General features: G+C 55.7%; 1 protein-coding gene across 1 annotated transcript in view; it reads right to left on the bottom strand.

Annotated features, from left to right (window-relative positions):
- Window positions 1–10,426: 10,426 nt before the first annotated feature.
- SH3RF3 (SH3 domain containing ring finger 3) overlaps window positions 10,427–12,568 on the bottom strand; it is a 209,272-nt gene continuing 207,130 nt past the window's right edge. The window contains exon 9 of the mRNA XM_082643102.1: window positions 10,427–12,316. Coding sequence (XP_082499228.1) covers window positions 12,148–12,316 — 169 coding nt within the window. The 3' untranslated portion in view covers window positions 10,427–12,147. The remainder of the gene's footprint in view (window positions 12,317–12,568) is intronic.

The following is a 12,568-nucleotide window of genomic DNA, read 5'->3' as shown; positions in this document are numbered from 1 at the left end:
CACGTTCATGACGGCTGCCCCGAGGGTCAGCTTCCTACCCCGAAGTTCTGGAGAAACAAAGTGAAAATGCAGCTGCTGGAGGATGAGTGTCCCTTTACTGCTGACAAAGGCTACTCAGTGTGGGACCGGAGGGGGTTGTGAGACGAAACCCAGAACTAGGGCACTGGCCCTGCTCAGGCAGAACTGCACCCAGACAGCCTGACAGGAAACAGAAACACCTGCTCCGTGACGGTCAAGGGCAGGGCCATGTCCAGCTGCTCCTCCTGGGGCCGCCCACTCCGGCGGCTTCTGAGGCTCCTGGGAGCCCTCCGACGCCCCTCGGGCTCCTGTGTGAACTCTGGGGAGCAGGCAGGCTGTGCTGCTGCCCAAGCGGACCGGGAGGAGGGTGAGGCCCAGAGGAGAGTGGCCGGAGTCCGAGACTGCCCTGCCTCCCTGTGAGGCCAGCCCGGCTGGGGGAGCCCTGGCGTCCCTGAGTCTTTCCAAGCGAGAGGGAAGCCATTCGTAAACAATACTTGGCGCTGAGCGCCTGTCAGGTCGGCACAGGCTGGTGCCCAGAAAGCACGTCTGCAGCTGCCGGGGCGCTGACCTCCGGCATCAGGAAGCCGCTTGGCAGGCCCGGGCGAGACAACATGAGGAGAGGGCGGCAGTCTTCGCAGCAACGCCTGGAGTGCTCACCAGGGCTGCGCGGTTCCTTATTTACCCTCTTTATTCCCCATTTCCCTGCCGAGTCGTTAATCTCAGCGTTTAAGGTGTTACCCGACGTGGGAAAAATACTAGCTTTAAAAAGAGATGCTTATAGAAGGAAACATCTTGCAGACTCCAGAGAGTCTGAATGACGGTGTTACCCAGTCCAACCTCGTCCTGCTCACCACACAACAGGCCAATAAGCTGAGAGATGAGTTGCTGGGCAAAGAATAGCGGCTTTATCTAGAAAGCCAGCAGACCAAGACGGCGGGCCCGTGGCCCAAAGAACCCTCTTGCTGAATTAGATTCAGGCTCCTTTTATACTAAAAGGGGCGGGACTAAAGCCAAGCACTTCCTGGTTCCCGTCAGCCTCGGGAGGGGAGGTGTTAATTTCTCCCTCCTGCAGTCATTCACAGGTGGGCCTGCTCAGGAGGTTTCCCGGAAGCTAAATACAGGTATTTTAGCTGAATGCTCATTATCTGGGAGGCAGGGGTCCCACAGATGTGCCGTTATGTAGAATTTAAGCTTATAGGCAGAATCCCTTTAGTGATTAACTGGTAACAGGATACAAAGGTTCTTCCCGATTACAAGAGAAACTAGGTTAACAATGAACAAACACATCTTATCAAGAACAATGCAAACCAAGAGACAATACCTTTTCAAATGCTGAATAAAAATAAGTCAACCTAGAATTCCATGCCAGTGAAAGTATCTTTCAAAAATATGGGCAAAATAAAGACATTAAGACAAACAACAGCTGAAAAACTCCACTGCTAGCACACTTGGATTACATGCAATGTTGAAGGAAATGCTTCAGACAGAAGCAACATGAAACCTCAAGGAAATTCAAGTCTACACAAAGTAACTGGAAAGAGTAAACACATAACATAAAAGACTGTTTTTCTCCACTTTATATATTGCCTTGGGATTTCCCTGGTGGCACAGTGGTTAAGAATCCACCTGCCAATGCAGGGGACTCGGGTTCGAGCCCTGGTCCTGGAAGATCCCGCCTGTCGCAGAGCAACTAAGCCCGTGTGCCACAACTACTGAGCCTGCGCTCTAGAGCCTGAGCTCCGCAACAAGAGAAGCCACCGCAATGAGAAGCACGTGCACCGCAATGAAGAGTAGACCCCACTCGCCACAATTAGAGAAAGCCCGCATGCAGCAACAAAGACCCAACGCAGCCAAAAATAAATAAATAAATTTATTTTAAAAAATTGCTTTAATATTATACTACTATATATAAAACAGATAACCTAAAAAGACCTACTGTATAGCACAGGGAACTATACTCAATATTTTGTAATATAAGGAGAAAGAATCTGAAAAATATAGATATAATTGTATGTGTAACTGAATCACTTTGCTGTACACTTGAAACTAACACAACACTATAAATCAACCATACTCCAATAAAAAAATTTCTTTTAAATTGCTTTAAGATAATCAACTGTTTAAAGCAAAATCAAAATAAATTGTGGGCCTCTGTAACAGATGATATGGAGCAGGGCCCTGTGGGCTCCTGGGCACAAAAGCCTTTCTGTGTCCCCCATTTCTTGATTACAGGAAATGGGCTTCATTTGGCCTCCAGGACCTTCCCTTAGTTCCAAGGAGCAGGTTCAAACAGATGCTAATCAGGGAAGGGAGGGGATGCAGAGACCAGGGAGGAGCAGTCAGGAAACAATAGTGCAGCCCTGGGGCAGGGTCCTGGTTCCCCTCAAGGGATACACACAATATCCTTGAGCTGTTTTGCAGACACTGAAACCCCCTCCAGGTGGTAGAAGTTAACTGTCTGCTGCTCACAAGCACAGAGACCCCAGACCAGTTGGAACCAGAAGGTTGACGATGCTGACTCCCAATTACTTCACCGCCAACCAATCAGAAGAGTGTCCACGAGCTGATCACACGCTCTTTGAACCATTACTATGAAACTCCGCACTACCCTCTCGAAAGGGAGCACAGTTCAAGGCCCTAGCCAGCTGTGTTCCCTCTCGGCCTGGCAAAGAATAAAGCTATTCTTTCCCTTCCTCCAAAACTCTGTCTCTGTATTTCTGTTCAGCATTGGTGCACACAGAGCCAAGATTTTTGGCGCAAACATAGAAGTAAAATGTATGAAAACAGTGGCACAAAGGCTGAGGAGGGTAGAATCAGTGTATTCGAATAATAAATGCTCACAAAATATGTGAAGAGACATAATGTGTATCTTTAATATTGTGATAACTATCAATGACAACTAAATACACATACTTCAAACTCTAGATCAATCACAAAATTTTAAAACAAAGTATGCCTCTTGAGTCAAAAAAGGAAATAAAATGGAAACATAAAAAATACTAAATTAATCCAAAGGAGTCAGGAAAAGAGGGAGAAAAAGGAAATAATGAAAGGATGAAACAACAAAAAATTGCAAAATTATAGATTGAAACCCAATCACATTACTGTGAATGGTCAGAACACTCCAATGTTAACAGGCGGAGACTGGCAGGTTGGATTTTAAAAGTAAGATATAGCTATCTGAAACACTACTTTACCAAAACGATACTTTAAAGATGAAGACAGACTAAAAGGATAGAAAAAACATATCTCATGGGAATAGGAATGAGACAAAAGCTAAAGTGGCAGCATAACTAAGACAAAGTCAATTCAGAACAAGGAACTGCACCAGGGAGAAAAGGGGTCATTTCTAAATGATAAAGGGGCCAATTCACCACGAGAACCTATCCATCTTACGTGTGTTTGCACCTAATAACCGAGTCAAAATACGTGACACAAAAAACTGATAGAATTAAGAGACTTGCAGATACCACAGATGTTAAAAGGACAAATCCACCGTTGTAAATGGAAACTTCAACAATGTTCTCTGTAACTGACAGAACAAGTCGAAAGGAGATCTATAAAGATAGAGAAGGCTTAAGAAACACTATCAATCAATTTGATCTAATTGACATTTAGAGATCACAGCCAACCCACAGCAGCAGGACACACGTTCAAGTGTACACAGAACATTCACCAACAAAGAACATATTTTGGACCATAAAACCAGCCTCAATAAATTTAAGAGGGCTGCAATTGTATAAAGTATGTCCTCTGACCACAATGGAATTAAACTAGCAATCAACAATGGACAGATACCTGGGAAATTCCTAAATATTCAGAAATTAAATAACATACTTCTTTAAAAAAAAACCCTACAGGCCCCCCCAAAAAAGGCAAATTTACAAAATATTTTTATAAATTTGAAAACAGACAAAAACAGACAAAAAGATTTGTGTGATGCAGCTGAAACATGCGGTCGCGTTTTGTGTCAGGCCTTTAAAGAGGTGGGTAAGGCAAATGAGGTCACATGCGTGGGCTCGAATCCAACAGGACTGCTCTCCTTATAAAAGGAGGAGATCAGGACACAGACGCACAGAGGGAGCCACATGAGGACCCAAGGAGAGAGGCCTCGGGAGGAACCAGCCCTGCTGACACCTTGATCTCAGACTTCCAGCCTCCAGAGCTGTGGGAAATTAAACTTGCTGTTTAAGCCCCCAGGCTGTGATGGCAGCCCACACTCACTAAAGGGCCCCTTCTTCCCGAGTATCACTGTTCTGTGGCGCCTGTGGTCCAATGTCCTGTGTTTTGTCTGGTTTCCTAGTTGTGTCAGGCGGAAGGGTAAATCCAATGCTGTTTTTCCATTATGTCCATAAGCAGAAGTCAGAACTGGGTTTTGGTCACTCAGCAATGCCTGCTCCATCTGTGATCCACAGAGAGATAACCATTCTAGAACGTCAGGTTACAAGGCAACCCAGTGGAGATGGTAAAAAAAAAAAAACAACAACACAGGTGTAAGAGGAAGAAGAGCCTCCCAGTGATGGCGGCTTAAACAGACAAACATTTACTTCTCTCTCCCGTGGGTAGGCCACCCACCGTGGCTTGGCTGGTCAGAGTCCCTCCTGCTCCTCCTTCTCTGCTGTCCACAGACTTTGCTCCTGTCTTCGTGGCCGGAGGTGGCTTTGACACATCCATGCCCCAGCTTTCGGAAAGCCGGGAAGAAGGGGGGTCCCCACTCGTGGCCTGGGCTGGCTGCAGGGCAGTCTGGGAAATGCATTATGCGGGAGGGCGGGGGAAGTGGCGGCTGTCGATGCCCCCCGTCCGGGGAGAGAAAGGCAGCCGTCCCAGTGGGACGCAGGCGCGAACTCCCCTCCACCCGGGGACAGTGGCCACGCCTGTCTCCACTGCCTCGAGGCTGTGAAGTGGCTGCATAGGGAAGCCCCTGACAGTGGCCTCACACCTGGCACCGACAGGGGAGAAATGAGCAGCGCTAAGACACTGGGCCCAAAACCAAATGCTGAGGCGTCCCGGGAGCACGGCCTCTGTTGAGTATGACGGACAGGGCTGAGCGGGGTTGCCCAGCTGTTTAACCTAACTTTGCAACCTCAATTCTGGATCCCGTTTCCAAGTCTAACCATCCTGAGGAGACCCTCCAGGAGTCCATTAGAACAGCAGGCCCCCGACACCCGATGGCTTGTCAGCTGTTACAGGAACAGAGCACAGAAGCTCCCACTTGCCTGGGAGACGCACAAAGGGCCGTGGACTGTGGGGGGCACCCACGCAGAAGGGTTTCCCGGCCCCCGCCCCGTTTCAAGAAAAAGAGCCCTGCTTTCATCGGCTTTACGTGCTAGTCTTCCACAGAAGACTTCATTTGAACAAAGAGTTCTAGCGTTTTGAAAATATAAAATCTAAAGCACTTTTTTTTACAATTTTACTTGGCCAATGCAACTTGACCGTTTGTACTAATAGACAATTAATTCCAAGGCCTGGAAAGTGACCTAGTCTATAATTGAGGAGAAGCCCGCCTGCCTTGCCATTCCTGCCCCTTTGTCCTGGGAGTTCCCTCTGAGTCTGATCCCTGGGGGCAGCTGTGTCACCACTAATCCTTCCCCAAGCGCCACAGCTGCATGTGCCCTACGACAAGCGAGCCTCACAGGACTCTCCGCGCACCCACCTCGGCAGTTTTGCATTTACTTATGTCACATCCTCCTTTTGGAGGAACCCTGGTCACGCTGGTCGGTCAAACACAATAAACCGCAGGTTTCTGTATATAAGGTTCTACAATTATTCTGGTCGTGCACCAATCTCTTCCCTTGAGGAAACTGTGACCTTGGTTCCGCTGTCTGTCATATCCACCTGTCCCACCAGGCTCTGGGTAATTGACAGATGTGATATTCACGCCCTGACGCCTTTACCTAAATTACAGCGTGCTCTACTGGCAGAGCCCTGTGGTGTGCCACCAGAGACCTCCCTTCGGATTCACAGGAATTTGACTTGGCCCCAACAGAAGATTCCGAAGACTTTGATTAAAATCTAGGTCCTTTGATGAGTTCACCGAAAAAACATGCATCAGCGATGCGGCAGGCGAACAGCTGCGAAGTCATTCCCAGGATGACTCACGTTTATCAGGGCTCTGATGCATATTTAAGAGGCGCATTAAAGGGCTGAGTCAGCGGCGCGCATGGACGTGCCACGGTGCTAATAACTCGGCGGTGCTGCAGAGCCCGCCCCTCTCCCCGTTGTAAGTCAGCGCTCAGGCCACGGAGGCCGAGAAGGGAGAGCGCCCTGGACCCTCCGAGGGCCGCCGCCAAACACGATCCAGCCCAGAGGGTGGGAGGCTGCCGCGTCGGAAACCAGAGTCAGGACCGCAGCTTCCGACGCGAAGCCCGGGAGCACCGACGTCCCGGGACGCTCCCCAGCCGGCCCTCGAAGGCCCGGCCAGGCCTGGGGTGGGGACCGCGGCCGCGGGAGGCTCCGGGTTCTCCCTCCCTCTTCCAGCCCCGCCCCGCCCCCAGCTCAGAGGCTGCTCCCCCGCGGCGCCCCCGGGTCCCTCTCAGCCGCGCCAGAGGCAGCGGCTGCTCAGCTTCTGACTCTCACTCCAAACAGGTCATCTGACTTAGACATGGGAAGCTACGTTTCAGTGAGGCAGCGCTGAGGGACCTCCAGAGACGCCCCGCCCACCGCCCAGGTTCCGCTCCCGCGCACACACGAAGCACATTCCAGTGCCCGTCCCCTTCACACACGCTCACTCCTCCACGTCCCCTTCTCACAGGAACACGCGCGCCGCCCCCGATCCTCACCTGCTCCTTCAACCACTGGCGTGGAGCCGCAGCAAACCCCCGCCTCCTGGGTCCGAGGGCGGAACCCATGCGTCGACGTGCCGTGCGTCGACGTGCCGTGCATGGGCTCTGCGTGAGTGTCCCTGTGCGTGGGCTCCGTGTGCCGACGTACCGTGCGAGGGCCCCGCGTCCACGTGGCACCTCCTGGGGCGCAGGTGCGCCAGGTCCCCTTCCGGGGCGTCACCTGTGTCCCAGCGGCTTGGCAGGCAGAGCAGCGTCCCGTTTGCGGGTCCCGGTGTCGCGTGGACCCCGTTCCTCTGATTACAAGGGCGGCTCCACGTCTTCTCTTATGGGGGCCGTCGTGTTTCTTTCTTGGAACTGTCAGGGCAAGAGCTGCTTATTTAGAGAAAAGGGCAGTTTGGTACCAAAAAGTTGAGGCCCTGAGGGTCCTGGAACGGGAGAGTCATTCCAGGAACAACCGAGCAGGGAGGACTGTCTCCCAGCCTAGCCCAAGGCAGAGGTTTCATCCAGGGGGTGGGGTCCCTGGGAAGGAACCTGCCCCCCCCCCTCAGGTTGGGCCCCGGGCGAGCGCGGGGGGCAGGTGGCAGAGCCCGTCGCCGTCCGCGCGCCCCTGCCCGCCCTCCGCGCCCCCCGGATGCTTCCCTCCAGGGGACCCGCACGCACGCCATTTCCTTGGCCCGTGTTCAGCCCCTGCCACTGCCGTGCGCAACCCCACCTCGCGGGACAGGCGTCCTGCCCGGTGCTAGCTGAGCCGCCCCCTCGGTGGCCCCTCCGCTGCAGCCCGGTGCCGGCGCTCACCTCCTCCGTGGGGGCCTCCCGGTCCGCCTGGAGCCTCTTCCTCAGCAGTTCCGGACGCTCCCCATCAGGAGCCCCCTCCCCCTTTGCCCCACTGGCCCTCCTTCCATCCCTGTTCAAACAGACCCACTAGCCCTCCCGAACCGGCCCAAGGCCCGGAGGGGTCCCAGCGGTCATTCAGGACCTGACCCGGATCAGAGGAGCGTCAGCCTTTGGTTCCTTCAGCTTCAGAGCAGGCCCTGGACGCCTCCCCTGAGCGGCTCTCGGCTCTCCGGCCTCCCCGATGTCCTTGCAAGGACCCGTGGGCACTCTGGGCCCACCCAGGGGACCAGGAGGGTCTCCCTAACTCAGAGTCGGCCGGTTAGCAACCTCAACCCCCCTTTGTCACGTAACCTGACAGGTTCTCAGGTTCCGGGAGTGGGACACGGGCCGTGGTTCTCAATCTACAGGGCGCTTGCACACAGCCCCTCCCTGCCGCCCTCCCAGTCCCGCTCCTGCTTTGCCGCCCTGTTACCTCTGCCCTGCCTGGTGCAGGGCCTCCTCAGGAGCCTCCTCTCCCCTTCCTTACCCAGAATCCCTTTTCTGAACCACACACCCTCCCCTACCCCTTGCAGGCTGAGTCCTGTGACTGGAGGTCTGGCTCCAGGCTTCCCAGGAGGACTGGGGGCTGTGGACGCAGAGCCTGGAAAGGCGCGTCTGTTACGGTCCCTGAACAGCCCTCGCTCTGCTGCGGGCTTGTGGGGAGGGATGGGGCGGGGTGAGGCCGCGGGGTGGGGGCGGGGCAGAACACCGCCAACGCACACTCCACGGTGTCAGCAATCTGTCCTCGCCAATGAAGGGCCGGCTGTGGAGCGGCTCCCCAGGAAAGGAGACCCGAGTTTCCCCAGGGCCGACGGGTGCCACCTCGTCAGTGTCGGGGGCAGAGCAATGGCTGCAGTTCCCAAAAGCCATGGCGCTGAGGTCTCAACAGAGTCCCAGTTCCCTGTGGGCAGTGGGATTGTCTCTGCTTCACAGGTGAGTGTCCAGCTGCCCTGACCAGCCTGGACTCGGACGTGGCTCCAGGCCCAGGGGCAGGGGGTTGCCGTGTCCGTCCCTGTGGTCAGACTTGCCAGGCGGCCTGCGGGTCATGACGGCGCTGCCTCCCCCGGCCCTCAGGCCCGACGCACTATTTCCACAGAGGGCCTGGCTCAGTGCCCAGCCTTGGGCATGGGTTTTGGGGGTGCACTGAGCATGAGATCTGGGCGCTTCATCTAACGGCCCACCTGGCGAAGTGTCTCTGGCCCAGCTTGCTGGGGAGCGCGTGAAGGCTTCGTCACTGCAGCACGGGCTGTCCTCCCCTCCCCACCCTGCAGGCGGTGTTACCAGTCTTCCGCTAGTTCACTCCGTTCGTTCACATAGAAGAGGGAAGTAGCTCCTGGTTAAGCTTCCCTCTAGCTCGTGATATGACGGTCAAAGGCTCTGGGTGGGAGGCCCAGCCAGGAGGGCAGCGGGGTCTCCTCCAGGAAACACCCTGAGAGGTCTTGGGTCATGTGCGGCCCTCTGCTGGGCCTCCCTCTGTCTGGCTACTGGAGACAGGCCCCCACCGCCCCCCCTTTGGTGATCGGCAGCCTCCTGATGCCCCTCCTGCGGGTGGATTCCAGGCATCCCGCACCCCGTGTTCCAGAGGACAGGCACCCGAGGCCAGACACACAGGCAGGGTAGTGAGTGTGCTGGCCTGGGAGGCCGATTCCAGGCACTCCTGGCCGACAGGACTTGAATGACTACTGACATGAAGGCTTCCCACAAGCAAGGAAGGGGCATCACCTACAGAAAGTCACTCTGCTTTTCCAGGCAAGCAGGAGCCTGCAGGGGTCCTAGAAGCCACCCAAGCCCCGCTGGCCAGGCTCAATTCTTCCTGCCCAGCGGCAGAATCCCAGCCTGTGCCGGGAGTGGCTGTTTGGTGCCCCCGGTCCCCTCAGCGGCCCGCCACCCTGACACAGACCCCGGGTGGCCCACTCGGAAGCTCCTGGGGGTGGCAGGGCTGTGCACCCACAGGCTGGCAGAGGGGACGTGGGGGACGCCTGCCGACTCTGCTCCTGCCCAGCCCGGCCCCACCTGACTGCTCCCCCATCCAGACACCAGGCCTCTCCACGTTCAGTTTTATTTAAAGACTCGGAAACACAGGCATCATGGTTTGTCATCAGTCCGTCCCTCCAGAATCACACACTGACATCTGTGTCTAACAGAAGCAAGGGGTGCATGTGTGTGACTGTGCAAAGTGCCAACAATTTCCCACCAGAGCCCGGCATTCACTGTGAGGCTGCCATCTCCTGACTCCGTTCCCGTGGCCCTTTGATGGCCCGATGTCCCTGTCACCTCCATGTCCTGATGTCAGTGCATGTGACTGAGGACTCTACCCTGCTCCTCAGAGTATGTTGCCTTGGCCCCAAAGGCCAAATCACGAGCACGGTGCGTGAGGTCTGGACCTGGGGAATCTGAGGGTATCAGGCAAAGGGTTGGTTCATCTTAGTGGCCAGGACAAGGGTATCCTTCCGGGCAGGACGGCCCGGCAGAAGGGTCTGCTTCTACTCCTGCTCTGTCTGTGGTTCACTGGTCATGAGGGCTGATTTTCTGACCAAGGGTTTGAAAACAGCCCAAAGCACGGGGGTGGTCGTGCGTGTCCATTGCTCCCTGCAGCCTGGCCGGTGAGGAGGCCCTGACGCTGGTGGCCCCGGGGAGGCCCCAGTGCCCAGCCCTGACTCTGCACAGGAGAGGCTGGCGACAACTTTGCTAAGACACCTGCAGGGGGGCATGCCCCCTCCACCAGGCACCAGCCTCTCCGCATCACGTGGGCGGTGCCGGGGGAGGTCTGTGCTGTTGCTTGGTAACTGCCTACGTTTAGAAAGAAGACTTTCCTATCATCTGTGGACGAAGTCAGCTCTGGTTTCACTGGAGAACACGTGTCTCACTCAGCATGTTAACCCACGCATGTTTTTGGTGATGACATAATTGTAGACACGCACAGGATTTCTGTGCACAGAAAGCAACTAATTTGGCAACCAGTGACAAACGCGCACCTTCTGGCTGTCATAAACTCGGTGCACGGGACTCCCTGCGTTTAAACCGGATTTTTTTTCTTTGATTCAGAACAAATTTCTCAACTCTGTCAATCTGTCATGTCCTGGAGAGAGGAAGAGTGCTTTTCTCTAGGAGCGACCCGCCAGCGTGGAGCCACCTGGCAGCAACAAGTAGGCAGGTCACAGCCCAACACAGGAACTCTGAAAACAGCGTTCCTGCCACGGCCTCATGGCAGGCCAGGGAGTGGGCTTCTGGATTTTGTTGCAGAGACATCCCAAAGGCTAGTGTGTTCAGCCTGATTTAACCCTGAGCGGCTTTGTAAAGAGAGAGAGGGTTTAGGAACTGACAGGAACGTATTCCTAAGGTGTCTCTCTCACGGGCTCCTCCCGTCGGGGCTTCGGGGAAGGTGGACTCGTGGGTGCCCTTGGTGGACCCCCGACGGGGAAGGTCCCAGGATCAGAGCTGCCTCTCCCTGCCCAGCTCCCTGGACCTGCAAGTCTGCATGACGCCTCAAAGCCCTCGTTATCCTTGTGGCTCTGGTCTCGAGACCAAGGTGTGCACTGAGAGCAGAGCGGTTATTTATTTAAAGAAAAAAAGGAGAAACCGTCACAAGGCAGTCGATCTGAACGGTGGTAAAAACCGCACGTTTGGACAGTGGAAGTGCTGGCTGTGGTGTCCCCGCTAGAGCGCAGAAGGGACCTTCGGCCTCCTGACCTGGGGTCCACCCTCCTGTCCCTTTACTGTCACCTCTTGTCAGAACATCTCCAGATGCGGCAGGGGCTCTGGAAGGGTGGAAAGACACGGGCTTTTCCTAACTCCCTCCAATGCCCAGGCCCCTCTGGCCCCACGAGCACCGAGGCTGTGAAGACCTGGCTCTCCAGGTTCACGTGGTGCCTGTAAAACTTCTGCCCCTTTGGTGTCTCCTCAGAGATTTTTTCTTTCAAGCTCAACCAAGTCCCAACTAGGTTTACAAAAAGGCAGCACCAGATGTATGAAAAATAGGCAGTGAACGACCTGTTAGACATTTATAAAGTCTAACAGCTTGGCAGTAAAAAGATGTAAGAAAGAAGCACGAGGGAGAGGGACAGTGGTGGCAAAGCACGAGGCAATGCTGCCACCTCGCCCCGCGGGAGCCACGTGCTGGCCTTGCCCGGACGGGGCAGTTGACGACCCCGGGCCAGGGCACCATGCTGAGGGTCCAGGTGGAGGTGCCTGAGGTATAGCCGGAGACGAGGAGCAGTCAGGACCCATGTGAAACCCGGAGCCGCCCAAAGGACGCTCTCCAAAGGCGCGGAGGCCTGCCCCCCACCGGCCCCGCCAGCGGACGGCGGAGGAGCACCCCAGCGGCGTCTGCTCCCCGTCAGAGGACACGGGGCAGATGGAAGCCGTGACCTCCTCGCCCCCGGGTCCTGCGCGTGCGGGCGTCCCTGCCAGGTCCCCAGAAGGACCCAGGGCCGGGTCCCTGCACCTCCGTCCCTGGGGGGCGGCAGTCATGGCCTCAGAAGCTCTCCACGAAGCTGCCGGGGAAGAGGCCGGTGCGGCCGTTCCTCTGCAGGGTCCCCTTGTACCAGCCGTCCTCACGCTTCTTGTGCACGAAGACCACGTCCCCTTCCTTCAGCTCGATCTCCGCCTCGCTCTGGGGCGGGTATGAGACCACCACGCGGTACCTGGGGAAACAGATACCCAGGGGTGAACCGCCCACCACCTCCCGGGCTCCGGGGCTCCGTCCATTTTCAGACCAACGTGCCATAAGATCCACCTGGAGACGTGAATCTCCGCTGTGCCTCTGCCTGCCGGGCGCCTGAGCTCCGACCAGAAACAGACCCCTGGGCCTTGGCAGCTCCCTGGATCTGAGACAAAGGCCTGCACCCCACACCTGCCCAGAAAGCCTCAGGGGAGGAGGAGGCTCTGAGGACCAG

The sequence above is a fragment of the Mesoplodon mirus genome (assembly GCF_964341445.2).
Source record: "Mesoplodon mirus genome assembly, chromosome: 14".
In the NCBI taxonomy this organism is placed as follows: Eukaryota; Metazoa; Chordata; class Mammalia; order Artiodactyla; family Ziphiidae; genus Mesoplodon; species Mesoplodon mirus.
Note: the sequence above shows the minus strand (reverse complement) of the source record. Positions and strands in the feature narration are given on the sequence as shown.